Genomic DNA, 26,936 nt, shown 5'->3' with positions numbered 1-26,936 from the left:
GAAAACATTAATTGTAAGAATGTTTTCAAGCTGTGATATAAATATTTTGGTTACTTCTTTTCCCCTTTATTGGTTATCAATTACATGCTTCCAGAGGTCTGCCCACTCCTTTGGAGCTATGCAACCACAGTGCAGTTTCTGCTAGTCCCTTTCCTCCTGTTAAAGAATGCTTTGTTTTAAGAAAATAGTTTGGGTGCCTCTTACCACCATCAGTCAGAATTTCTAAATGGAAAAATCAGTTGCTGAGTCCAATACAAGGTACTGGGTAAGATGCCTGTACGGAGTACTGCAGCCTTGAGCCCCTGTCCTGGCAGGAAAAGATTGTGTCAAGGCTGAGAATGTGGAAAAACTCTTCCCAGCAATCAACCAAGGAAGAAAACAAAAAGCAGATAGCTCTGAAGCATAATGCAGACCCTCTGTCATGCTGTTAAAATGCACAGGGACACATGAACTCGGAGCCTTAATAAATTTAGAGAGCTCAGTGGTAAATATTTCTAAGACCTGTAAAACAGACTAATGAAACTAAAAGGGGCTGAGCTATCTAGAAGTCACAGCACAACTGGCCTGAAAAAGAAAAACCCTTTCACTTCTCCTGTTGCATCTTAAAACTGTTAGCACGCATCCTTTGACGTAGTAAGAATAAAGGAGCTACTGACTAGAGGATCCGTCTGAATGCTGAGGTGGGAATATAAGCAGAGATATTAAATCTGCACAAGATATATTTTTCTTATTTCCTATAAACATTTTGCATTACATCGGCTTAAGACAAAAATAAAAAAATAAATAATCTTTTGTTTATATGTCAGCTCTTTCTCAGAAATGCAATCCTTACACATTTCAAGAAAACGTAAGTCAGGTTATTTATCACTAATTTCAGTCCAGTGACTGCTGCAACTTAGATGGCTCCTTTCCACCCCATCTCATCAGAGAACTGCTAAACCTATTTCTAGGCTTTTCCTCCAACAGGAAAGCACACAATACTTTTCTTCCCTTTCTTCCTTTCCACAAACTTTGAAAATCTTCTCTAGCATTTGTTCTATCAATATATGAAGTAAAAAATGCTTGATATATCTAGGCCCCTCCAAGTCCCCAGTGACCAAATGCCCCTTCATCAGTGGATTTTTTTTTTTTGATTGCTGCCTTTTGCAGAATCAGACGTATTCTTGGTATTTAAAGTCAAATTCCCTTACAGAAGAGTATCGTGTATCATGCAGGTGTAATCCTGAATCCCTTTCTACTGGTACTCATTTCAAGCTTTAGAACCAAACCAGTCCAATTCTTACTATTTAATTTCCTTTGTGTAGAAAAGTGATAATAATATTCTCAAGAGTTAAAACCACAACAATTGTGCTGCTACTGAAAAAGAAAGGCTTTCTTATTTGTTTGTTTTTTTGTTTTAATTGTGTTAGTTAATACAGAGCATTATAATGGGAATTTAAGATGACGAACAACCACTAGAGGGCTCATTATTCCATACGGTGTTTTACCAAAATGGTTGAATAAGCCTATCAATAGCAAAGAACTTAAGTGTGATCTGTCATATATGAAGTTCCTGTGACTTTATGAAATGCATAAACTTACACAGAAATATAGAAAACTTGCACAGAATATATATACCGTATAACCATTTCCCCCTTCAGTAACTTATTAATACAAACTCTAATGAGATGAAATTCTCTAATATAATAAATATAGATATATACACCTGTATCTTCAGTGAATCAACTCTGAAAAACATTGGCAAAGCTGAAAGCTTTCTACAAGCCTACAAATGAGGACTATGGCACATTATGCAGAAAAGCCAGGATTCGTTGTGTGATGTCTGAGGGCCATTGTTTTCAACAGGGTATGAGAAGAGCCTTTTGGTATTTTACAGAATCTATTTTTATGGATTCTGTTCAATATAAATGTTAAAATGTTTGACTGATATCTATGCATGCTAATAAAATATAGGAGGACCTATGGGTTCTAGCAGAACCCACGTTTGGGTCAGAAACCTTTACGGAAATGTGTGCTGAGTTCCTGATATATCGCTGTAAAAAGCTGAGATACTCAGCTTTGAACACCTTCTTCCCTAAAACCACAAGACATAAAAATACATAGTGATAACACAATACTATGACATTATGAGCCTGATCATGTAATATCCCATGTTAGAATGAAATCATACAAATTTCATACAACTTAACTAACCAGAGATAACATCACGTAATACTTTTCCTTCCTACCTTTTGTCTTTTTTCTAAAACTGGAATTACCTTTGTTTTACATTATGTTGAAAATAATGGTTCCCTAATTTTGAATGCCAAATGTTCCTATGATGTTAATAATAGAAACAAAATAAATAGAAACAAAGTTAAGGGAAGACACAAACATTCAGAATCTCTCAGGCTGAGATTTATAAGCAGTGACAGAGTGTCTTGTAATCAGAAGTTCGATTCAGTTTATAAGACTGAACTCACACTTGAGCTGCAGGTAGAAGAAGTATCAAGTTCTTTTATCTGCAGATGAAAGTCAGGGGTTGCAAACTGATGGAACTTCAACTCTGCTTCACAAGTACTATCTAAAGTTCTCTTCTTTGGCATCACAGTTACTTTCAAACCGCCCTCCCACAATACTTTGAAATTCTAAAAATTCTTATTTTCTGCTAGTCTCTGACTGGCCAAAGAGACATTAACCATCACGTTGTCATCCCCTCATGCATACGTTATGGTTCATTTTGATCATGGATTTATTACTCAACACCCACAGCTTCTCATGCTTGGCAATTTGAATTATTACAGAAATGACAAAATTAATACAAATAATCATCATCTATTTTCATTTAATAATGTTTTCATTTAAAATAGACTCTTTCCTAGTCATGCTAGAAAAATGCTAGTTACTTGACTGCACAACTTTGGAAATACTCTTTTTTTTCATGCAAACAAACAATCCAAAACAAGTTTTGACCTAGTACTTTGATTATACATTATTTAGCTTTTTGCCGTATGTACTGCCTAAGCTCCTTAGACCCATTCAGGGTGTTTATTTCTACCTTTAAAAAGATGGAAAAAATTCAAATCCTGATGTGCTTACAGATCAACTTTAACCCCATGCCTCATGACAACAGTAGTTCTTTTGTTTCTTCTGTTAATAACTAGTGTGGTCCCATCAGCAGAAAACAATTACAATGTACTTTAGATTGGAATTCTTTTTACTGATTTCAGGATGTGATATAAGGTCACTCTGGTTACTGAAGTTTTCCTCAGGAGTCTGGTGGCCTGGAAAGTCTCTGTTGCGTGGGAGGAATTTGTTTAATTGACAAATATTGTCAGTGCTTGAAACTGGACTTGTGCTATTCAGGCTCTCTTGGTAGGTGATTTATAATTCTGGGACTAATTTTGGGCAAATAATTCTTATTTTAAGAACTGATCTACATTCTGAACGGAACTACAGCTTTATCTTTTGATTTTTTTAATTCAGCACGAACCAGACTAATAATTCTTGTAACACTAATATGCTCATCAAATTCATCACTGATTTGGTTTTCTGACTTCACCTTTTTTTTTTCTCTTTTTTTTTTTTTTCCATGAGACATCAGCATGAGAAATATCTTGTAGGCTACCTATAGATATTTCAGAGATCACCTTCCATTTGGATATGCTTTGTTGAAAGACTAGCTAAACTTTATTAGGAAGTTTATTGAATTGTTGTGGTTATAAACATGTATACGTGTGCATTAAGCTAATATTATAATATTTTGACTTGGAAGGCAGCAGTGAGAAAAGTGCTGTTAAGGCTGAGCTTCCAAGAAAAATAGTTTGTGTTGTTCTTTGTGAAATGCCTTTTACTATACTTAGCAATACTATGGTGCTGGGACAAGACGTGAAATAAAGCAAGTGCCTTGAAAGCTGAAAAATAGCTTTACAGTACGGGGCACAAACACAGAAAGGGGTGAATGTCATTGAGCACTTCAAGGCATAGAATGGTTAGTTAGTGATGTGTGGAAATATCAGTCTTGTTCTTTCTGTTAGTTCTGAAGATAGTTCAGGCTTAAGAAGAATACTAATAACTGGATGGGAATGTTAACTTTCTTAAGAACACGTTTGATATGTTTTATAATAAATTAATTTTTTGTTCATATGTATCTTAACAAACAATATTATTTCTCTAAGCTTCAAATATCTTCAGAGAATCCTTTATTCATTTCATGTACAAGCCTACAAAGAAATGGATCACCATTTCTCAGATGCATCCTCAACCTCTACTACAGTTACGGACAGTAGAGCTTGACCTGTTAACTTCAATTAGAGTAATTAAGAGGCAGAACCGTTAACCGTGATTTTCATTGTCTCAGAGTAAATCACACACATTAATATTATTTCTTGATTTATGCCTGCTTTCACATCCAACTGTTTTTGTGCCTATTAATACTGCAGCTTTTTATGGAAGATGTGGTATGCTTTTCAAGCTTCTATTTTGAATGTTTCAGGTTGACATTTACTGTTTTTCAGTATTGTCTAGCATATGTTCTAGCTAAATTAGCTGACAGGGAGAGATATGGTAAGTGCTACAGCCTTTCATCTTTCTCACAAGAACATTCCTTGAGAGGAAATCAGCAATTACACTACAACAAGCCTCTCTTTAAATTCATAAAAAATATATGTGAGCAACTGAATAAACAGAAGGAATTCAGAATAACGAATGGTAGTGTCTCTATGAAACTAGACTTTTAGTAAGGAGAAACAAGGAACAGGAGAAGGAGAAGGAAAAGGAAAATGTTAGAAAACCCATTCTGGAGAGCCAAGAGACTCTGGTTTCCATTTTGTATGGAAACAAGCCTTCTGGTTTGCAAGTCTAAGCAGCAGAAATGTGGTTGCTTTCTGTGGACATGACTTGAATATATTCATGCCCCAAGTCTGCAACCGCTGCACTGTGGCTATTCCCAGTCTCATTCTGAGCACTCAAGGCATACTTCAGACTGCAGTACTGTGCCAAGTACTGTTCTTCAGACAAGAAATGACGGGCTAACAAGGAATCTCAACCCACCTTCCATGATAAGCGTATGAGAAGGATAAATTTGTCTGTAACAGACTCAGACTCCACTTGCATCTCCAAAGATCATCAGATCAAAGGTCCTGTACATAAGGTTCACATTCTTTTATTGAAAATCCATGTAAATAAACTGCAGTACTTTAACTGGCACCTCGCAACTCTGCAAAACTTGTCCCCATTCCTGTTTTTCCCTTCCACTCGCATGGCCTCTTTACTTCCTGTCTTAGGTACCTGTGTCTGTAAGAGCAGGAATTCACATGACACACTTCTTACTATCCAGATCAAGCACATAAAACAACATTAATGCTAATTTACAAGCTGAGGGAACAAAGCAAAGCTTTCTCTCCTGTGCACAGTCAGCCTTGCAAGACTGCATTACTCATGGCTGGCCAAGAAATGCCTAATGAATGTGGAAGAAGAAAAGAGTAAATGGAAGAGGGTAAATCAGAAGTTTTTTGGTGCAGTCCCGACTACCACAGACTTATTATATGAACTTTAACAAGACATAATTGATTTATTCTTCAGGTTTCTTTCATGAAACAGGAATAAAGTGCCTGGGACCAGGCCAGAGCTAAAACGAAACTCCTGGGCAGATGATGTGTGTGCAGAGTCCCTACACAAGGCTACTCCGGGTGGTTAAGGACCATGGGTATACCCGAGGCCCTGGCATTCCTTCATGGATTGACATTAGATTTCACCGTTTTGATAATTTTAAGAAGTCATGGACAGAAAAACAAATCAAACATTAGATACAAGAACAAGCCTCAGGCTCTTGTGCAAACAGTTCAGTCACAGGAATTTATTGCTTTTAGAGAACCATTTCTATTGACACATGAGATATATATGTTTACAATGGATCTTAGAGAGAGCATAAATTACTTAGTGAAAGGAAGAGAAGAAATGGTTAACAAGCAGAAAAGAGCAACGGCTCAGTGCTTTGTCAATACTACTCAATTCTTACAGAATTCAGAGTGCTTTTGAAAGAAGCTGAAACCAAAACAGAGAGAATGAAGAGAACACAGAGAGCTATGTGTAAGCCACCCAGCAGATCAGGAACTGAGAACCCAAATCTCTTGGATTTGTAGTGGATCACAATCCAACCATGAATTAACAATTCATGTGCTGTTGCTAAAAAGTATCAGTCATACCAAGATATCCTTTTTACACCAACTGTGCTCCTTTTTAGTAAGTGGATAATCACAGGAAAACAGGTCACCTCACCCATCACCATAACCCAAAGTAGGATAAAATGGAGAAGGGAGGTGCTCCAGGTTCCAGCTGTTTCTGGATTAGAGTTGTAATGTTAACCAGTTTCCTCATACAGTCAACCACATCACCCCAGAAGAGATTATGCTAGCATAAGAGAATGAGAGGGAAAATGAGTAGCATGGGGAAGGGAAAGGCAGTGGTTCACAGCAGCTGGCTTATATGAATATTATTACTGAACTATGATGCATCTCATTCTTACTGGATTTCTTTGTTGTTGTTTTAAAAAAATGTTTCTGAGTTATCAAGAATATTTTGAAATTGATTTCTCTTCCCCTCAGCTTTGAGTCACCTGCAAAATTGATGAGTATGTTCTCTATTCCTTTACCTGCATTGTTAATAAAAATACCAAGCAGAACCTGACTGAGGACACATGCTGGGAACCCACCAATGTGTCTTCTCTTTCAACAATGAACCATTGCTTGCTATCCTGCCAGTTTTGTATAGACCTTTTAATACAGTTCTCCAGGTAATATTTTGCAAGTGCCTTGCTGACTACATATATTAACTGAAAACAAAACTAATGTTTCAGCATATTCAGGTAGAAGTAATCCATACAGGGACAAACTCATCTTGCAAAGATTTTATAAAAAATTAGCCTTATGCTTGTTGTAAAACCTGTTATTTTGGCCCTGCTGTTAAATTTTCACCTATTCAATTTTGAAAGAGGCTATACCAGTCCCTTGCAGTTTCACTTTCTTGTTCTAATAGGTTCCTCATTAACTCAAAGCTAAGATTAAGATCTAAGCTATTCTGTAAGAGCTTTTTCTAGGATTTTAACACAGTGATACTACTGACCTCATCTAAATTATGGTAAATGAACTGGGAAATCAATAACTGAATGGATCAGTCCAGAACACTTGCATATGTTTCATCTAGTTCTTATTTACTATGATTATAATTTGCTTTCTTTCATTATTTTATGTCTTTAATAGAGTACACATAATATAAACACATAGAGAAAGTATTATGTATTAGAAACATACTTATGTTCTTTCCCCAAAATATATCGCAACCTTTATTACAGCTTCTGTTCAACAATTGTAGGATACCCACAGAAGCAGCTCAGCACTAACATCACTAGTTTGGCATTTTTTTCTTCCCCTGTTTGTAAAATACAGGAATACTGCTTGTAAAGGTAAGCACAGAGTATTTTCTCTCCTGGAGTCTACCAGTTGGATTGTCTGCTCATGAACAACCTGTCACACGTCCGTCTCCCCAGCCCTGTGCCATAGGACAACCACTGCTGCTACAATTGCAGACAGCTTTGTAACTTGCCTCTGAGTTTCATTCTGTCTGTCACCTTGCAGTGCTTGTGGTCTGTTTCTGGGATTTCTCATTTCCTGAACTCCTTTTTTGTAAAGTGAAGAAGGCCTGTAATTAGAATAGCAATACATTGTCAGGTGTTATTAGATTCTGTTCACCAGGAAATGAATCTTATGGAGTCACACTACCAGTCCTTTTCCTCATAACTGGGCGCGTGCAAGAGACTTAGATAGGTGACTAAGCGAAAAAATATGAGAACACGAGCACAGCATAAATCTGTTTTGATGGGCTGGTGGTGACAGGTCCATAGGCAAGCTTTTAGTTTCAAACTGGTCTGAGCTGGTGTGGTAGTCTTGAGCTGCCAGCAGCTCTCAAAACACACAGGGACAGAAGATGCTCTTGCCCTCAGCGTATGCGCTGATGGAAAAGCTAGAGAGTGCCTGCAAACAGGAAGGCACCGTGGGCTGCAGGGCATTGTTGGGGCATTCCTTTGGGCTTCTGGGGCCTCTGGTGCTGGTTGGCACTGGGAGGCATTAGGAGGGGTCTTGGAGGCAGAATGAGGGGTCTTGGAGGCATAACAAGGGGTCCTGGAGGCACAAGGAGGGGTCTGGGGGAGGTAGTCGTGTGGGGAGCAGCAGGAAACCAGGATTACTGAGATAGGGAATGGAGAAAATGCATCTCTAACAGAGCAGCGCTAATGGGTTTTCCTGCTCTCAAACACCACTTCCTTCACTTGCGAATTTCACTTTCACATCACCATGTTCCAATAATGAAATTTTGGCAAGAACGTGGAACATTTGCCTACACGCCAGACAAATCGCAGCTAGTGCAGAAATTCAGGAGTCCACAAGCACGTATTTATTTGGAACTGCTTCAAAACGTGTGGCGGGGTGGTGGAGCAGCGTAGCAGCCCTCAGAACAGCCTCGGCAAGCGGTCCTTCCACAGCCCCCGGGCCCACAAAACACAGCAGCAGCGAGGGCTGGCGGCGGGGCCGGGCGGGCTGAGGAGGAGGAGCAGAGGAGCCACCCGTGCGGCTCGTCCATTTTTCGGGGCGCCTCGGGCACGTTGTGTGTGTGTGGGGCGGGGAGGGAGGGGATGCTGCGGCGCTGCGGAGGGCGGCGGCAGGCAGGCATGCCCCGCCGCCGCTGAGAGGAGCGCTTCCTCCTTCCCGGCCCCGCGGAACAGGGGAGCTGGGCCCGCCTCTTGCGGGCCGAGCTGGGTAACGGAGCCGCCGCCGGGCTCTGAAGCGCCGGGCTCTGAGGTACCGGGCTCTGAGGCACCGGGCCGCCCCCTCAGGGCGCCGGGCGCCGCTGGGCGGGAAGGGCCGCGGGTGGCGGCCGTTGGGGCTGCGGCGCGTGAGGCGAGCGGGCGGGGGGGCGGCGGGCACCGGGCGGCGGCCTGAGGAGAGCCGGGGGCCCGCGGCCCCCCCGGATTTCGCCGCCTCCTGTGAGTGCCACCTCCCTTTGCAGGCTGCCGGCGGAGAAAGGAAAGGCTTGAAAAGGAAGGCGGGACGTCCTCGCGTTTCATGTTCCGTCAGCCCGACAGCATTTCGGCTTTGATTCCGACTTGCTCCTACCTGCACCCGGGCAGTGACGGGGAGGAGAGCGGGCGCCGGCCCACCATGTCCCGGTACAGCCTGCACAACCTCCTGGACTGGATGTACGGGGGCGTGGACCCCAGCTTTGCTGGCAACGGAGGGCCGGAGTGCGCGGCCTTCCTCTCAGGGCAGCAGCGCTTTCTGGAGAGCCTCGTCTTCCTCAGCATGGGTGTCGCGGAGATCCTGGTGTCCCTGTGGAAGCTCAGGCAGCTGCACTGCAAGGAGCTGGAGGCTCAGCTGCTGCAGCAGCCCCAGGCGAAACAGGAGAGCTTGGGCAAGAATCTGCTGCTGGTGGCCCTCTGTCTCATCTTCGGGCTGGAGGTGGGCTTCAAGTTTGCCACCAGGACCGTCATTTACCTGCTGAATCCCTGCCATGTGGTCACCGTGATGCAGGTAAGGCTTGTGCACGGTCACCAGGAAGTCTGCTTCGGTTTTGTACTCACAAAGCAGAGTTTTTTCCAGTCAGTTTGTGGACCAAAAGTGTGGAGCAAAGGTACAAATGACAATAATTGGTGTAAACGCTTTAGAACTTTGCATTTAATTGGCTGAACTAAAATCTGTGGAAAAAACAAAGTCAAACAAAAAGGTGAAATTGTAGCTAGTACTAATGCCTACTTCTGTGGTTGAAAAGGCTTTCTCATCTTCACCTCGCCCTTGTTTCAAGAATAGAAAAAGCTTTTTCCACTAACTGCAGTGGGAAAACTAGCACCAAATGTAGTAAAAACAAGATTATTGCAAAAGGGCCCATGTAATTCACAAACAGCTTCTTCAAGCAAGTGACATGCAGGGGTGTGAATGTATTTTGTGAAGTTGTTAAAGAAGCAAAGTGCTTTTTATTTTGTGCTGGTAATTTTGGTTTGCCTTTCTTATTTTAAAAGCTGCGTAGTAAGGAACCAACACCTTATATATGGGTGAATGAACTGAGCTGGCTTAATATCTGTGGATAAACCATGTATTTTAACAACTTGTGGCATAGTTGGTGATGCGTGATAATATAAAGTTTGTGTAGCTGTGAAAATAATGGAAATATTCATAAACAGTTACTGAGCTGTGATATCTAAATCTTACAAACTGTATTTGTCAGTAGTTCTGTGTATGTACTTAGCTCAGTGAGGTTAAGGAGTGTGGGATGTCAAAAATAATCATTTTGTTTAATTTTGCTAACACACTACCATCAACACTGGACAACTTACAAAATTTAAGCTCAACAACTCATAGGAGATTGTCAAAAATCTTTCACAAAAGCTGCCATGATAAATGTTTGTCTAACAGCAATAAATGAAAATCAGACCAATAGCATTCTTAGTCTCCCTTTGCAGAAGGCTAACTGCTAGTACCAGAGGTCTGAGGGAGATAGGTGTTGTTTCAAGAGGGGAAAAAAGAGGCTTTTACAGCACTTTTCAGGACATCTACAACAATTAAGTTACTGTTCCAGAACTTAATTAGGAGGTTATGTAAATTCCTAAGCTGTGATGCAATGTTAGGTCAGTATTTTACACCAGTAGAAATGCTTTCCATAAAGTGGTAACAATTGCTGTACAATCGATTAGTCAATATTGGTAAGGAGGGGGAAAGCAGGAGGTAGAAGAGCTGTAGAAATAATTACAAAATAAACCAATATGGCTGCATTTCATTGCTCTGTAACACTATTTACTGGACATTTTTCCTATTAATCCTCTGGGAAGAAGGTGAGGATTAGGTTACTTCTATGACTTGAATGCTTAGTTGCCTTGATGTGGTATTATAATGTTGTGTTGTGATAGTAATATGGCACTTGTTATAACTATCCAGCAAATACTAGTGCCCAGACAAATCTGCAAGGTACTGTTGTTTAGCTTGTTTATTAATGGTCTCCCCCAGGAAGACAGAGACCCAATGTCTATAGTCAGGCGTAGACAATTATTCTTTATTTCTTTCAGACCACTTGTGGAGCCTTTTCTATAATCCTGTGGTAATTGCTCATTAGAAAAGGTGTTACAGTATTTTGTGCAATTGAGAAGATGGGTATGTCAGTGAAATTCAGAAGTCATGCCTCTTCATTCTCAGTTGTGTTACAAATAGTCCTGGGCTTAAAGTAGAGAATGAAAATCATAGCAAAACCAACAGCTTTCAGCAGAGAAAACAGGTTAGATGCAAAGATAGTTGAAGACCTCCATCGGCAGAAAAATAATGTATAGTTGATGGAATCTTGAAAGAGTTCATCTGGCCTGAGCTTGCTGATGGCACCTGATTGGCAAGGCGAAATACATGAAAATGTAACTTATCCTTCACTTCTGTTCTTACAGTAGCTTGTACGTTATCCTGCTGCAGGGCTGAAACATTAGGATGAACAAGATAGGAGGTGAAGAGGTGAAGCACGTCCTAACATTTGAGATCCCTTCAAAGGGAAGTCAACAGTAGCTGTTTGTGAAGGTCTCTTCTCTCATTCAGTTCCTGTTTTCCTTTTCTTCACGTGAGGCTATTTCACCTCAGAGCAACAAAGGCCCTGGGCTCTGAGCCAAAAATATTTGGAAGTGGAAATTGTCCTTCAGACTTTATCTGCATAAAAGCATAAGTCCTGCTTTTGAAAGACCTAAGCCTGAAATGAAATCACAAAATAAAATGGGAATTATACCGTTGATGCATTTGAGCAGACAGAACTGCACACTGTAATGGCTACTCTGAGTCTGTTTTGATCAGATGTCTCGTTTCTGCCTATCACACCAACCTGTGTTCAAATCAGATCTTTCTCATAAGCAGGAAGATCTAGTTTAGATGTGTCATCGCGAGGATGAAGTGTTCGTTGAGTGAACATATTTAACTGCCTAAGCGGTTCTTGTGGTTAATAGGTTCAGAGAAATTGTTGCTGTCCTGCCACGTAGTTGAATAATCTTAGAAACACTGCTGTTCACTTCCAGCTTTGGTTTTGGTTTCTTGCTTAGCTTTTGGAGGAGGAAGGGCAATATTGTTTCTTCACCAGTGAAGTATACCATCATTGAGAAATAAATAAATATATATATATTCAACCAAAGGCGAAACGGAAAATTCTGTGGCTTCTTTGACAGGTATGCCATGGGGTTGTGGGTGTTTTTCTGCAGTACAATATTAGTTAGTGCAACAAGGGGGAAGCCTACGAAGGAGGTGATACTAAGTTCTTTGTATAAACAACAGTCTTACTGAAAATTATTTGAATACCTCTGTAAGCACAGAAAACACTCTCATTTTAGAAGTGAGTATATATGACTGGACCAATGATACTGCTGTAAACTTGGCCTAAGGGGTATCTTTCTTTCTTTTCTTTTTTCTTTTAAGTCCACTAAAGTGTTGCTAACTTATTTTCCCTTGCACAGCAGGAAAAAATTCAGCATGTGTTTAGCAGACCAAGTGTTATATTTTCAAGACATTAATCATTTTTAGTATTTTAGGACCCATAAGTACTCTGTTGAAACTGAAGATGTGAAGGAAATCTTTCTGCAGTGTAAGAGGGGGATTGATCCAATAGCAAATTACATTTTGGGTCTTTTAAAATGTTTTGTACAGGAGACTGTTGCTTGTTCATTACTTGCTCAGCACGACACCCCGTGCTGTGGGACATCCCAGTGACCAGCCTGGGCTGGCTGTTCTGGCCATGCCCCCTCCGAGCGCCTGGTGCACCCCCAGCCCTTCGCTGGCAGGGTGGCATGAGGAGCTGAAAAGCCCTTGAGTTAGTGTAAGCACTGCTCTGTAACAACTAAAACATCAGTGCCTTATCAGCATTATTTGCATCCTAAATCCCAAACACAGCACTAAACCAGCTACTAGGAAGGAAATTAACTCCATCCTAGCTGAAACCAGGACAAATGTCAAAAACAATTATTCTGAAACCAGTTTGTTTATCTGTTCCATAGTATTTAGAAGTGTAATTTTTTTAGCTTTTCAATCCAAACACTCGTGTTCATGCAGCAGTTCTTCATTTCAGGTTCAGTGAAGGGGCAGTTAGAATTTTCATCAAAAACTTCGCGTTCTTCATGATGTGTTCTTGTACCCCTGCTGGTAATATGGCACGCTTTTTTTTTTTTTCCAAGCTGTTGCTCACAATCAGTGCAACTTGATTGAAATGCATAAATACAGGTGTCTCTTGATATCCCATAGGACATCAAGCTGGTGATACAGGCAGCTAAGGTTAAATGTAGACAAATATAAACCACGACCCAGAGATAAAATTAGTCTGTATTGTGAAAGAGAAATTTGGAAAATAAAATGTAGGAAAAACTGCACAGCAATCTAAATCAGAGTTTGTGTATAACAGTGGAAGGGCAAAGTGATCTCAAGAGGTCCCTTCCAACCTCAGTGAATGTATGATTACTATTGTTATTGTTTATCCTAAAATTATAGGTACAGCTAGTCCTTCTAATATGTTGTAAATTGTCACCTTCCTTGATTTAAATACACCAGTGCCTTATTCCAGTATGGTGATTAAATACCAATCTATAGAATGAGTTTTAGGTTGGCATTGCTTCAGTAAGTGCTTTCTGTAAGATTGTTTGCAGGTTTTCATCCTACAGAATAATTTCTTAGAGGTAGATCCTCAGCTGGTGTGGTGGTTTTACTTGGGTGGGCGGCCGAGCTCCACCATAACCGTGCTCTCACTCCCCCTCCTCAAAGAGGAACGGAGAGAAAATACGATGAAAAGGGCTCAAGGGTTGAGATAAGGACAGGGAGATCGCACAGTAATTATTGTGACGGGCAAAACAGACTCAGCATAGGGGGATAGTAAGATTTATTACCTATTACTAACAAGCTAGAGAAGTGAGAAACAAAGGAAAGAAACCAAAAGCACTTTCCCCCCCATCCACCCTCTTCCACCTCCTCCCCCCGAGCGGTGCGGGGGAATGGGGGTTATGGTCAGTCTGTAGCGCTTCTTCGCTGCCGCTCCTTCTCGGTCACTCTCATCCCCTGTGCTGTGGGGTCCCTCCCACGGGATGCAGTCCTTGCTGAACTGATCTGGCGTGGGCTGCCCACAGGCAGCAGCTCTTCAAGAACTGCTCCAGATATGGGTCCGTACCACGGGGTCCATCCCTCAGGAGCAAACTGCTCCAACCTGGATCCCCCACGGGCAGCAGCTCCTGCAAGGTCACCTGCTCTTGCGTGGGCTCCTCTCCACGGGCTACAGGTCCGGCCTGGAATCTGCTCCGGCAGGGGTCTTCCACAGGCCACAGCCTCCGTCAGTGCAGGTCCACCTGCTCCACCGTGGTCTCCTCCACAGGCTGCAGCGTGGAACCCTGCTCCACCGCGGTACTCCATGGGCTGCAGGGGGACAGCCTGCTTCACCGTGGTCCTCACCACAGGCCGCAGGGAATTCTGCTCCGGCGCCTGGAGCACCTCTCCCCCTCCTTCTTCACTGACCTTGGTGCCTGCAAGGCTGTTCCTCACTCCTCTCACTCTGCCAGTTGCTGTGTGTGTGGCGCAGCGTTTTTTTTTTTTTTTTCCCCTGTCTTAAATATGCTCTCACAGAGGCGCAAAACAACATTGCTTACTGGCTCAGCTCTGGTCAGCAGTGGGGCCCTTACCAAACGTGGGGCAGCTTCTAGATCCTTCTCACAGAAGCCATCCCTATGGCCCCCTACTACCAAAACCTTGCCACGTAAACCCACTACAGCTGGTAAATTGTATAATTGTCTTCCAGTCCTACACTGAGTTGTTGCACTCAGGGCAGTTAAGAGCAGACACTTGTGTGGAGTAAAGACTGTTTTTTGTAGAAAGCAGGCCTATGTTGCTGGAAAGAGCAGCAAACTAAAGGGGTAGTGATGGGGAAGAAGCAGGCAAGGAGAGGAAGAGCCTAACATAAAGGGGAGCCCAGTTTCACCTGATGATCTTGATCTGATGTTTGCGTAACTAAAATCAGTGCTAAGTGCTTCTGTAATTCAGTAAATACTAAATCCTGTGTTTATTATTTCCAGTTTTAGCTTCTTAGAGACCTGGATCTTTGCTGTTCTCTGCAAGAGAGGCTTCTGTGTTTTTTGAAACAATGGGCTGTTTTCAGAGCTTACATAATAAACATAGCTTGACTGAATTCTGCATCATTTGGGAATGTACAACGTACAAGTAATTCTCTCCCTGTCCTTCTCTCTCCAGTATTCCCTCTTGGAAAAAATCTGGTTATGTGGTCAGATGTAATTTTTCAAGTGTGAATGTTGATTTAATTTGCATGCACTGCTCCTAAATGCTTTGTGATATTTGGAAGAATCCAGCTGGATTGTGTATGTTTTCTGTATTCTGTCTCTTCAAAACCTTGAATTGAAATTAAAGGGGCATTCATATCTTGTTATTTGGGGTGAGCATGAAGAACCTTTGCTTACAGAAATTCAGGGTATTTTTATAGAAATGACACTAAGTAATGTCAAAACTGGTATTGGATAACATAAGCAACAGCCTGCAAGTAAAAGTTTAATGAGTTATTCAATTTTTAAAGGGTAGCAGTGTTCTAAAGAGAAGATACATTTTTTAGTAGTCTTGTTCACTGTTTCTTGGATTACTTTTCCTGGGCAGGATGTAGAACAGCGAAGGTATTTTTTTAGGGGCTTTTAATTGATGTCATAATTCATTGAGCTGAAGAAAAGCTTTTCTGTGATAATTTTAACACTGTATATACACAGATTATTTCACCCTCTTTGCTTATTTTTAGCAAATCCAAGTGTATAGTAAGAGAATTGAAAAATATTAGTATAAGGCAAGAATTCTTAATTAAAAGTGACTATATTATTTGTGATTTTGTAAGTATAAAATAAAGAGCAAATGTTTTAAGGCTGTGAATTGTGATTTGCTGTCTTTGAAGAGATTACAGTTCAGCCACTTTAACTGGGACGAGATTTGGCCAGCACATGCTCTGTCTTGAGCTGAAAATGTGCACGTGCTTACTTTAGTCAAGGTGGTCCAGATCACGGTATCGCATGGTACCGGTGAGTGCTCTAGTCCAGGGACTGCAGCTTAAAGCTCTAGGCTGAGCTTTTGTTTTGAGCCAGGTAGGATTTGGAAGTACCTGCTGTGTTTGAGGATAGAATGCATGCTTCGGTAATTTTCCCTTTATCCTGTATCATCATAGGAGAAAAGAGTACAGAAAGTGGGAAATTAACAAGAAGTAATTTGATTCTCTGAAAAGTAGGGATTGTGTGATTGGAAAGTAGATAAATAATAATCCTCAGTGTAAATATTTGGACTAAGAGAAAAGTTAAGCTTTTTATAATTGCCATTAGATGAATAATTAGGTAAGTGGATGTTGGGTGGTTTTGATGAGATCATCATAGATTTCGTGCAAATATTAATCAGCATGTAACTTATTTAATTTGAGCAACATGTTGTGGAGAGAAATGACATTTAGCTATTTATTTAGGAGAGTGGAGCTATCAGTAGTTGTTTCAGTGTACTGCCCAGTGCTGTAATGTATCACCATCAGTTGTAATATATTTTAGGGTGGATTTTTACCTATTTGGTAGTTTAACACCATTCTGTGTTTGTTAACAGCTTAAAGTGATGCTTCAGGAACAGCTGCCTGATGCCTATAGGAACTTGAGTGGAGTCATAGAATAAATCACATAGCAGGGAATAACCACATAGGACATCGTATGCATCCCAGGGACTGGGAAGACTTCCATCTTCTGATTTCCATTCCAAAAAAACCCCACTGCTTTCTTGTCTTCCTTGCACCGTTGTCGGTGTTCACGGTTCTAGTAGCAGATGGTAGGCTTCCCTGCAGTGATTGTGCATCAGCGTACAGCAAGTTGAACTGTGTCAGTGTTCACTGGCAGGAAGCTCCGTGCCATGCATTTGAAACCTGCTGGATGTGTAATGGGGCTCATGTTTCTCATGACACTTCCTCAGGGCTTAAGATAGATGTGCGAAGGGTTTACATGTGTTCAGGAGTTTACATGTATTCAGATGGCCAAGTCAATAGTGTCAAGCAAATTTAATTGTTCCTATTTTTATATTTAGTAGTTGGTGAAACGCCAACCTACATTATCAGGAATATGATGTCATACGCTGTAGCTTTTTATGGGTTGTGTGAGTTATTTCTTTGGAGAAAATGATGTTTTGGAATAATGAAGCTATTAGGTATTTACTACCTCGATCTTCTTAAAGATTGCATCTCACTCTAGAATATGCACTTAGTACAGTCCACAAATTGTACACAATCAAAAATAATCTCCAAATACCTGGTTAGTTAAATGTAACGGGATCCTTGGGTAATTGCCACGTGGAGGAATAGAAACTTACTGAAATTTAACTTCTAATCAAACCTCAAACTTGAAGGCCTCTGACATCTATAAAGTGAAAGCACTCCTGATTGTCTTCCTCACTAGTAAAACCTGTTTATGCAACGGGAGGTCTAGAGCATGCCTCTGAAGTCCAGAAAATTAAATGTGAAAAATGATTTATTGGAGACATAAAGTTGGTAATGGTTTCTCTGAACCAATATGAAAAACAAATTATGGATTTTTGACTAGAAGGTATTGATGGGACTGCAAATGGCTTATATTTATTCACATATAGGGTTCTGCAGTGTGAGCTCAGAATACTGGGAGAAAAACATTTTTTGTTCTTCAGTGCTTTGTACTGAATTTCTTCGGTTGAACAAAGGCTTACAACTATGTTTAGTCCTGTAAAAGAACAGGGAGCAGTTGAAACTCAGCTTTGTAGCCAGACAGCGAAGGCAGGTATGAATGGTGTGTTTTAAAGTATGATTGCTATCACCATTAAAAAAGAGTTAAAAGATTTAGAGAGTGATTCTAGAGAAATAAAACCTTTTCCATACGGCATAGTAGCAACTATGCAGTGTAAAATATGTTGTGTATCAAGTTGAAGTTTTTGTCTAATTTTTGCTTCATACCACAGCTTATTTCAGTCTGGACTGATCCCTTATATCTGTGGTAACTCTGAATATTGTTGACTATATATATTTTTTGTAGCATTATTAAATGTATTTGTTATGGTCTGAGATAGTTGATCTCCAGGTAAAAGATATATTCATCTTACACAGTCATCTTCTAATTTGTGCTTAAAAAAGAAGGTTGTCTGTGTAAGAAACGCTTTATTACCACAAATATCTTGACATACTTGACATATATTACTTATTAAGTTTATTGAAATTTAAGTTTATAATCTCAAATCCTATTAAAATAACTTTAAACAAAAAATTTAGTTTATTTTTATGTTAACCTGGTTTCTGCAGATCTACTTTTGTGGTTGACTGCAGTCTTGAATGGAAACCTTCTTCCTGTGTGAAGCCATTCCCCTCTTTTTTTTTAAAAAATATATATTTTTAAAAGGGCATATAAATATATTTTCTCTAATGTGTTTTGAGAGGCACTTACACGATGTCTGCGCCCTGCCTTGGACATCTGTTTGCACAAAAATGATGGGAAGCTAGTTATCAAAAAATAAATCTCCTAATCTATCAAATTCAGTTGAAGTTGTGAAGCAGGTTTAAGATGTAATAGACAGAACACATGTATCTATACAGATTATGAAGATGTAACCCTGTTTTAAGAAGGAAACAATTCCAAATAAAATTTAATAACTTCAAATATCTTTACTAGACTTCTTTTTATTAATAGTTAAACCAATAAAACAATGCAAATGTAAGATACATGCAGAATCTTCAATAAAGCAACTGCTGAGCTCAAAAATAACTATTACTTAATAACCAATAAGGCTCTGCACAAGTCTTTGCCTATTTTTGTGTATCTTGGCCGAAACATCTGTTGAAGCCAAAGATGCAATCACTTCGGCCAGCACTTTGAAAAAGCAAAGCCAGAAACATTCAGTATATCATTCATGTTGTGTGCTAGAAATTTCGCTTGTGGGATGTTGTGTGTGTGTTCATGACAACATTTGATTTTTTTCACGGCTAACCATGAATAATGTACTTTTCAACTACTCTTGTGCTATAGAGGGATGGTACTCTCTTTTGAAGAGAGGAACAGAAAGATTGAGAACATCTTCATTATTTGAGAGAGATGGAGAGTAAAGGTGAAGGAGGAGATGCTGTTGATGTGATCAGTTAATGGAAGACTTGAGTTTTAATGCCTGAATGGATTAAGGTGTCTAATTCTACAATTTTCTTAGTTCAGCTATTTTTTTCTTTTTTTCCCTTCCTCTCCTCAGCTTCTCTGATCTTTTAAGATTATTTCCTTAATGTCTCCATTCGGAGTTGCTATGGCATAGGTCCGGGGGGGGGAAGGAAATATTAGTCAATTTGCTCTTATAACATGCCCAATCTGAAAGCGCTGTAATAACCACCAGCATGTAATTGTACATAAGCAGGATTTTTTGCAGGATGGCCTTCTGGCACTGGGGACTTGAAGCACAGTAGGGCAGGCATTTTCCAAAAGGGTTTTTAATGTAAGAAACTGATATGAAATGTCATGCTTGGGAAAAATAACAAAAATGAATGTATATGAAAATGTTACTGGGAACACCTGCAAGCTTTCACAGTGTCAGTGACAAGGATAAATACAAGTTAATCTAAATTCAGTACAGGTTAAGCTTTCTTAAGAAATCGCTGCTTTTTTTTTTTTTTTAAACCAGTCTTTTTTGTTCTTTTTCCCCTTAAATTAGTTTTTGATTGGTAGGTTTTGCTGACTGCATTAAGCTGGGAATGGGGAAGGAAGCAGCCCACTGCTAGTGAAGGGATGATACAGATGTTGATTAGAGAAAAGGGAAGGGAATTAAGCTCAGTGACACCTTCTCTCTGAAATCCTAGTTCATAAGATGCCATAACTAATGCTGCTGCACACACAGAAAGCATAGTCCTATGTTAATCATTAATCCTAAAATATGAGAAGTCTAGAAATCTTTCACCTAAGCCTGTAAAAGTGAAGGTGGGTAGAGGTTCAGCTAGTAAATAAGCTAAGCCTGTGGAAGGGGAGACTAACCTAGGACGTCCAAATGAACATGTGTTATTATAGAAGACATTAGATTGTAGAGTAGAGGATACAGATTGTTTGGTTTGCTACACTTCTGTTATCCCTGGGTAGAGCTGGGAGGCTGGAAGGAGGGACTGGCAGCTTCTTCTGTTCTCAGAGTCTGTTTTATAGACCACAGGAGCTACTTCCACTGTAGTATTTACTTAATGCTCTGCAAATAGTGTTGCTTTGAATCATGAGTATTCTTGATGCCAAATTAAAATTTCTACAGGACAAATTAACTACTCCCTGAACCTGTCTGACAGCTGCAGTAGGAGAGCTGCTCTTTGTATACTAAAATATTACATAAATTAAAGTTGCTGCTATTTAGCAATAAGAATGTGACATCTTTTGATCTCCATTCTCTTTTAAGATTTGTCAGTCTAAAATAATATGTCAATCCACAGTTAGGATTTTTTTTTTAAAGTTACTTTTTAGAAGGCAAACACATGGCTTTTAAATTATATGGCTGTTTTGTCCTTAATTAATAGTTTGTGCACAAACGGCCAATGTTTAAAATAAATGTACATGCTGAATCAAAGCTGTGTGCTGGAGTTGTTACCAAGCGTTAGTTTCTGATAAGTGATAGGGTGATTGTTCTGAACTTACTTCAAAAATGAATTTTCAAGTTGCTTAGCAAAGTCTTGTACATCTTTTAATTTATCCAGCTGCTTGAATGCTCCTTGCCTCATGTTTTAACCTTAGGGAGGGGAATGGATTTTTTTCACAGTGAAAAACGCTTAATCTTAGCTTTAAAAAGTATATTAACCTTTTAAACATATCTTTTAATTTCTTCTGCTATGCAGGGTATTCTGAAACACCTCAGAAGGGGTGAAAATGGTTTTATTTCAGTGCAGAATGACCAAAGCTTGTCTGTCTCTCTTTTTTTTTTTCTCTAAGTTTATTTCAGAACTTGGATCAATCCAGTTTCCATGGATTTTTCACGTTGCTCTATAGAATTAGAAATTAATATCTAACCTCTTGAAGTTTTAATTTTGAAGTAATATACTAAAATGATCAGTTTATGGCCTGAACGCTCCTGACTGGAGCGTTTGCAGAGAAAGATACATTCCCAGTCTGCTACTGCAGCAGCTAGGTGCTAAGTTGAGCTGGTGGCTCAGAGATGGACAAGCTGCAGTTACTCAAGGTAAATGAAATCTGTGCTGCATATGTGAGATGCAGGGGTTTTACTTGCACGATGCTCAGCTATCTTCTGCCAGAAAAAAAGAGACCCTGGACATCTGTAAGCACTCCTGTTTGTTGCAGGTGATACTGAGTGTGATGCATCATCTGGAATGGTTAGAATTAGAAGGGAATAGAATAGTTCAGTTGGAAGGGATCTATAAAGATCAAGTCCAACTGCCTGACTGCTTCAGTGCTGACCGAAATTAAAGCACGTTATTGAGGGCATTGTCCGACTGCCTCTGGAACGCTGTCAGGCCTGGGGAATCAAACACCTCTCTAGGAAACCTGGTCCAGTGGTTGACCAAGAAATTTTTCCTAAAATTCATTCTGAACCTCCCTGGTGCAGCTTTGTGCAGCTCCTGCATGTCCTATAATCAGTTACCAGCTGTGTAGCTTGTTCTTTTCTTCCACTGCTACCTTTTGAATTGTTGTCTTTTGTCTTTTTAGTTTATTTTTGATCAAACAAGGTGATCTTTGTGTTATGCATGTTCCTGTCTCTCAGTAGGACTAAGGCTGGTAGAAGAGAAGCTTTTCATGACAAGTTCTGACTGTGCTCTCTGCCTCAGTGTGCCACCTCAAAAATAACATCATTGATGTACTTCTGAGGGAGTTCTTAGGTGCAGTATTTTGTGGAGATTTGGGATGTTTAGAATCCGAGAGAGAACTGGAGATCCAGCCAAGTAATGAGGGTGGGGGAAATCAGTGAGGTCTCCCTATTTAAAATGCACATGGAGTGAAACAATAACATTTAATGAATAGAAGAGTATTCAGGTCTAGATATTTAATGAGGTATTTTCCTTTGATTCAGATACAGTATTGTTGTTGTACCTTTCAGTTGTGCCCATTTTCAAACATCCCTTTTGAGAACAGATCTTTTTACTAGTCTTGATTTCTGAAATGCTGGTTAGTAAAAAGTAGTGGTGGAACATAGCGTGCTTCAATGTCGAGGAAACTGGGAAATATTAGACAAATAGACAGATGAGCAAATTTGCAGCTGACATTAGAAATGATTTTATGGTGATGCTCTCAAAGCTTTTGGAACCTGTAACATAATGTAAATATATACATCCTTGCCAGTAACTGAGAGCTCTAGACATGAGTCCAGCATGTACTGTTGCCTTTCATTTTAGGCACTTAATCAGCTGGTTTTTAGGATCTGTATTTTAGATATGCCATGGCTTATAATGACTGGCTGGGCAAAATACTAGCAAGCATTTTAATCCAGTAGATTTTAGCTACTAATAGATAGGATATATTAGCATAATAGATAAGAGATATAATAGATATATTGGGAACACTTGTATGTTTGAGTTTCACATTGTCTGAGTATATTGTGGTTGTAATAAAGCAGATTTAAGAGAAACCACTCACCTCGTGGCCTCCCCCACCCAAAAAAAAAAAAAAAATCGTCCATAATATACTCAAGAGGCATTGCTGGAGTTAAAGAAAGAAAAACCCATACAACAACAACCTCTCCTTTCTTGTCATTTTCAAACAATACTGTTGAATGAATAATAGGAAACCAGATATTCTTGACAGTTTGTGTTCTTTACCTTTCTCCAATTTTTTATAAGGATGAACTTGACCATTGCTGTAGTATAGATGTACAAACTGTAAAAGAGGTTGGTTGAATAACTATCTTTCTGTATGAACTCAAAATCAACTAAGGGAAACATCTAATTTCTCAGAATGGATCTGATAATTGCAGCACTCAAAATGCAAGAAGGGAAAACACTATTAGAGGTTGCCATAGTGCATGGACATGAGGAAATTGAATTGTATTAAGGGGAGGTCACATTACTGTGTTGTTTGTTTGTTTTGTGGTTTGATAAAGTTTGTCTGTTGCAAATTTTGGGGTGTTTGTTTCAGTACTGGATTTTTTTTCACATTTGTGACACTTGGGTACCTTTTGCTGTCATATTTTAGTACTAGGAAAAAAGATTAATCAATAATAATAAAACAAAAATGTAACTTGCTGTAAAAATATCAGCTTGTTTTGCTCAATATTTAGCCTTTTTTCCATGCATGTAAGTTTAATGTTTACCTACAGACACTATTGCAATATCAAAGAGTAGGTTTCATTGCAAATTCTAACAATGAATTTGTAGAAAACTACCTTTTTTTTTTTTTTTTTCCCCCAACTACAAAGTTCCTTTTCAACAGTAACATTTCCCTTGAGAGTCTTTCCTTCAGTGGTTACAAAAGAAGGGAACCTAAGAGGGATTTGTGGAGGGCGGGTGTAATACTTGGTGATAACTGCTTGTTATCTTGTTCATCCTGCCGGGAAATAGGAAGGTAGGGAAGGTATACTCTGAAATAAGCCTTCTGGGTTGGGTGGCAAATGAAGATTTCCAGCTAGTGTTGAAGCCTTACAGAACGTCCCCTCTCACGCAGTACCAAGGGAGCAGTAAAGGCTGCCTCTTACCTCTCTGTTTTGCACGGACAGCGAGGGTTGGCGTGGTATGGCAAGAAGCATTTTATTGACCTCGCTTAGCAGTGGAGTGAGGCCTGAGAGACTTTGCTCTGTTCTTCTGGAACAGTTTATCTATAACCAAATGCAGAAACATTTTGCTCTAGGTCACATCTTTCTGGATCAAAAGACGGAAACAAGACATTGTTCAGGTCTGTGGTCTTTCACATGATCCTGTTTGTAGTTAAAGAAGTTTTCAGAATAAACTCATGCAAAGTTACAGTCTTACTGCCTCCAAACTAGTGCTTTTACATACCTGCTACAGTAACACTAATGCCTGATTCCATCAGATTTAAGACACCAGTGATCTCTGAAGTTTATGGCGCTCAAGGTATTTCGTGGGAGCTACATGAAATACCAAATGACAAGATCACATACGTGTTTCCTTTAGAACGTTTTAAAAAATTATTGCTACAGGGAGAAAAATGCCATCTTCTTCCTTCTGCTTTCCAGTCTGTCCTGGCCCTGTAGGCATTTAGAACTCAGTCTTCTTTCTTAGGGCATGGTTCAAAGGGGGGAAAGTGGAAGAGACTGATTTGCAACCCAGCCCTAGGTTAGCTGTGAGCAACCAGGAGTTGTTTCTTTCTGGTCTTGACTCAGTAAAGCAATAGTTAAGCAGACAAACCCTGTATATCCCAGTCTCTAAATTATAACAGCCCTGCTCATCCAGCATGTGTTGTGGTGTGACCTTTGTGTTTGGGCTTATGTAGAAGAGTGCTGGCCGTGCAGTACTTCATGCTCGAAATATTTCCCATTGGGTTGGACAATGTTATTTATGGTCTTGCAGAGCCTTTATGAGTACTGACTTTTGCTTTCACCTGGCTCCTTAAGGTCGAAGTGAACCTCTGTTTATGGACTTAGCAGTGTTACGAGTTTCTTCACCGTGTATTGCCTGAGGAAAAAACTGGGTAGTCTTCTGGTCATGTGCTGGTGAAAAAGACTCATGTCCTGTTTCACAACATTGTCCCCACCTAGGATTTCTCATCTGAACTTTTCTCAAGGACACTCATGATTCTGCACCCTTTCTCCTACTCACTGCCTATGTGTGTGTGTGCCTATGTGTTTTTTTTTTTTTTTTTAAACAGATTGAAGGGTCTTCATGTGTTAAAATGATCCACTGAAAGCTGGTCTGTACCTTTTGGTCACTGTTGTGAGAGAGAGGTCAAAGAGAAAGGGAAGGATCAGAACTGTGCCCAGAACTCAATATGTAACACAAGGGGTACCTTATGGCTTGTTTTTCACTCCCGAAATATTTCCTTGTGTACATTTTGGGTTTCTAGTTCATTCTTTTGTCCTTCTTTACTTTTGTAACGTGACACATGAAAACGAGAAAGGTAACACATCTGCCAGTGAGGAAGGATGCCGAATTTGTTTCTTTGTGTTTCCTCCACACTGGACGTTTGGTTACTCTGCCTCCCGCGGTGTGCTTTAACGCACTCGCTGCCTTGTTTACCCGGGAGCTCTGCAGCATGCCAGGGGAGGGGGGCTAGCCTCTGTGCTAGCCTGCCTCTGTGCTAGCCTGCGTGCGTGAAACCTTGCGAGTGCTGGCAGGAAAACAGGGGCTGGGAACTCTTCACGGCTTCACCACTAATTTAACATGACACTGTTTGGTTTATAAAACATAGCTGTTTCCTCCTGCAAGGCAAAGGATTTTATTTCCGGCATGGCAGTGAAATGTAATGTGATTATGGGATAAGCACACGAACACTTGGGGTAGAGCTCGTGATCTTGTCTGCTGTGAACTTGATGTTTTCAGGGCACTGATTACTCTGTGGGCTGAACTTGCAGAAACACTTTTTTAAGATGTTTAAATCTACTCAGCGACATAGTTCTTTGAAAATCAAATACAAGTGTCTCTTGTCAAGCATCCCTTTTAACAGGTCATGAGGTTTATTTATCATGGAAATTTATTTACTTATTTAGAGAGAAAGTGCTTGATATTAATCTGCTAAAACTGAAACATTTGAAGATCTCTTCCATTATTGTAAAGTTTTAACATAAACATTGTAGTTTTCTCTGTTGCCCTTAAACATATTTTCTGTAAGATTCCCCCATAACCAAGGAACTGACATGCTTAAAAATAGTAAATGTTTCTTTTGCCCTCGTTAGTCCTCGAAACTGTGTTTCTTGCAGTAGAGGTGACTTGAAAATAAGTAACTGTGACTCATTTACTCTTCCATGGTAGTGAAATATTTTAGGTTAGTATGTCCATCCCAATCCTTATAGTCCATAATTCAAAGTACTTTAGTTAGTAAACAGAGTTGGTTGCAAAAATATGCAATGACAGAATAATGAAATATAATTAATAAATGTTAGATGCTTTTCCCGGAAGCTGGATGGGTCATATGTGCAAGGGCTTTATGGGTCTTTACTTTTCTGTAAAGAAAAACAAACGCAAGCTGCTCCAGTTGTATCATTATTTTTGGTCTTGGGAAATGGCTAGCTCATAATTGGTGACATTTTTGCAGTATTCTGAGTATACTCAATTGAGTAAGGCAATGGACATATTTACAGATGACTACTGAGCTTATCCACAGAACAGACACTGTGGTAGCCTTATTTTGGGAAGTGCTAAGAGGCTTTTAGAGAACCGTCTCGCATCCAGTCTTCAAGAGCTGGGTCTTGCACTGCTGAAGCAAAGGGGAGTACTGGCAGTGTGTAAATGCTCAGTCCTCAGCACAGTGAGGACCTTGCGATGACTGACAGCTGTAGGAGCTGTTGTAGTAATATGATTGGTAATATCTGCGTTGTGGGAGGCCTTGGAAAAACTTTTTTTTTTAATGAAAAAGGCTAGAATTTGATGTTGTTTCTTAGGTACTGGCAGAAGCTGAACCCTACATGCTGCATGTATCACATAACGCTTTTACATGTAGGCAATGTGAATTTACATAAACATGTATAAACTTTTAATTTGTTCATGATATTTAGTCTCTTCCAGCTCTGCTGTAGAATGGTTCTTCTGGTTAGAAATGATTTGTGACGTCCAGAACTAGGACATAAAGATATAGAAAATGGAGTCTAAAAGAGGTCATTCCATTAATTGAAATGTTTCTAATATTTCAGATTTTTCTTCTTGCCTGCCCTCCATGTCGGGTTGCAATGATTCTCTTCAGGTAATGCCTCTTCCTTACTGTATTTCTGTCTACGTGCATAATGTATTTTAGAAATTAATCATGGCATAAGTCATTAAAATAT

The 26,936-nt window shown here is 39.9% G+C and overlaps 1 protein-coding gene across 7 annotated transcripts in view; it reads left to right on the top strand.

Moving 5' to 3' along the window:
- Positions 1–8,152: 8,152 nt before the first annotated feature.
- The window catches only part of TMEM164 (transmembrane protein 164), a 120,217-nt gene continuing 101,433 nt past the window's right edge, over positions 8,153–26,936 (top strand). For 4 of the 7 annotated variants that reach the window (XM_080554497.1, XM_080554496.1, XM_080554495.1 and 1 more), the window contains exons 1-3: positions 8,642–8,831; positions 9,040–9,560; positions 26,805–26,854. In XM_080554497.1, coding sequence (XP_080410623.1) covers positions 9,096–9,560; positions 26,805–26,854 — 515 coding nt within the window. In that variant the 5' untranslated portion in view covers positions 8,642–8,831; positions 9,040–9,095. The other 3 variants (XM_080554493.1, XM_080554492.1, XM_080554498.1) reach the window with 3 other exon arrangements.

This window comes from Anser brachyrhynchus (genome assembly GCF_964034855.1).
Source record: "Anser brachyrhynchus genome assembly, chromosome: 13".
NCBI lineage: Eukaryota > Metazoa > Chordata > Aves > Anseriformes > Anatidae > Anser > Anser brachyrhynchus.
The sequence above is the reverse complement of the archived record's forward strand: the minus strand, read 5'-3'. Positions and strand labels throughout refer to the sequence as shown.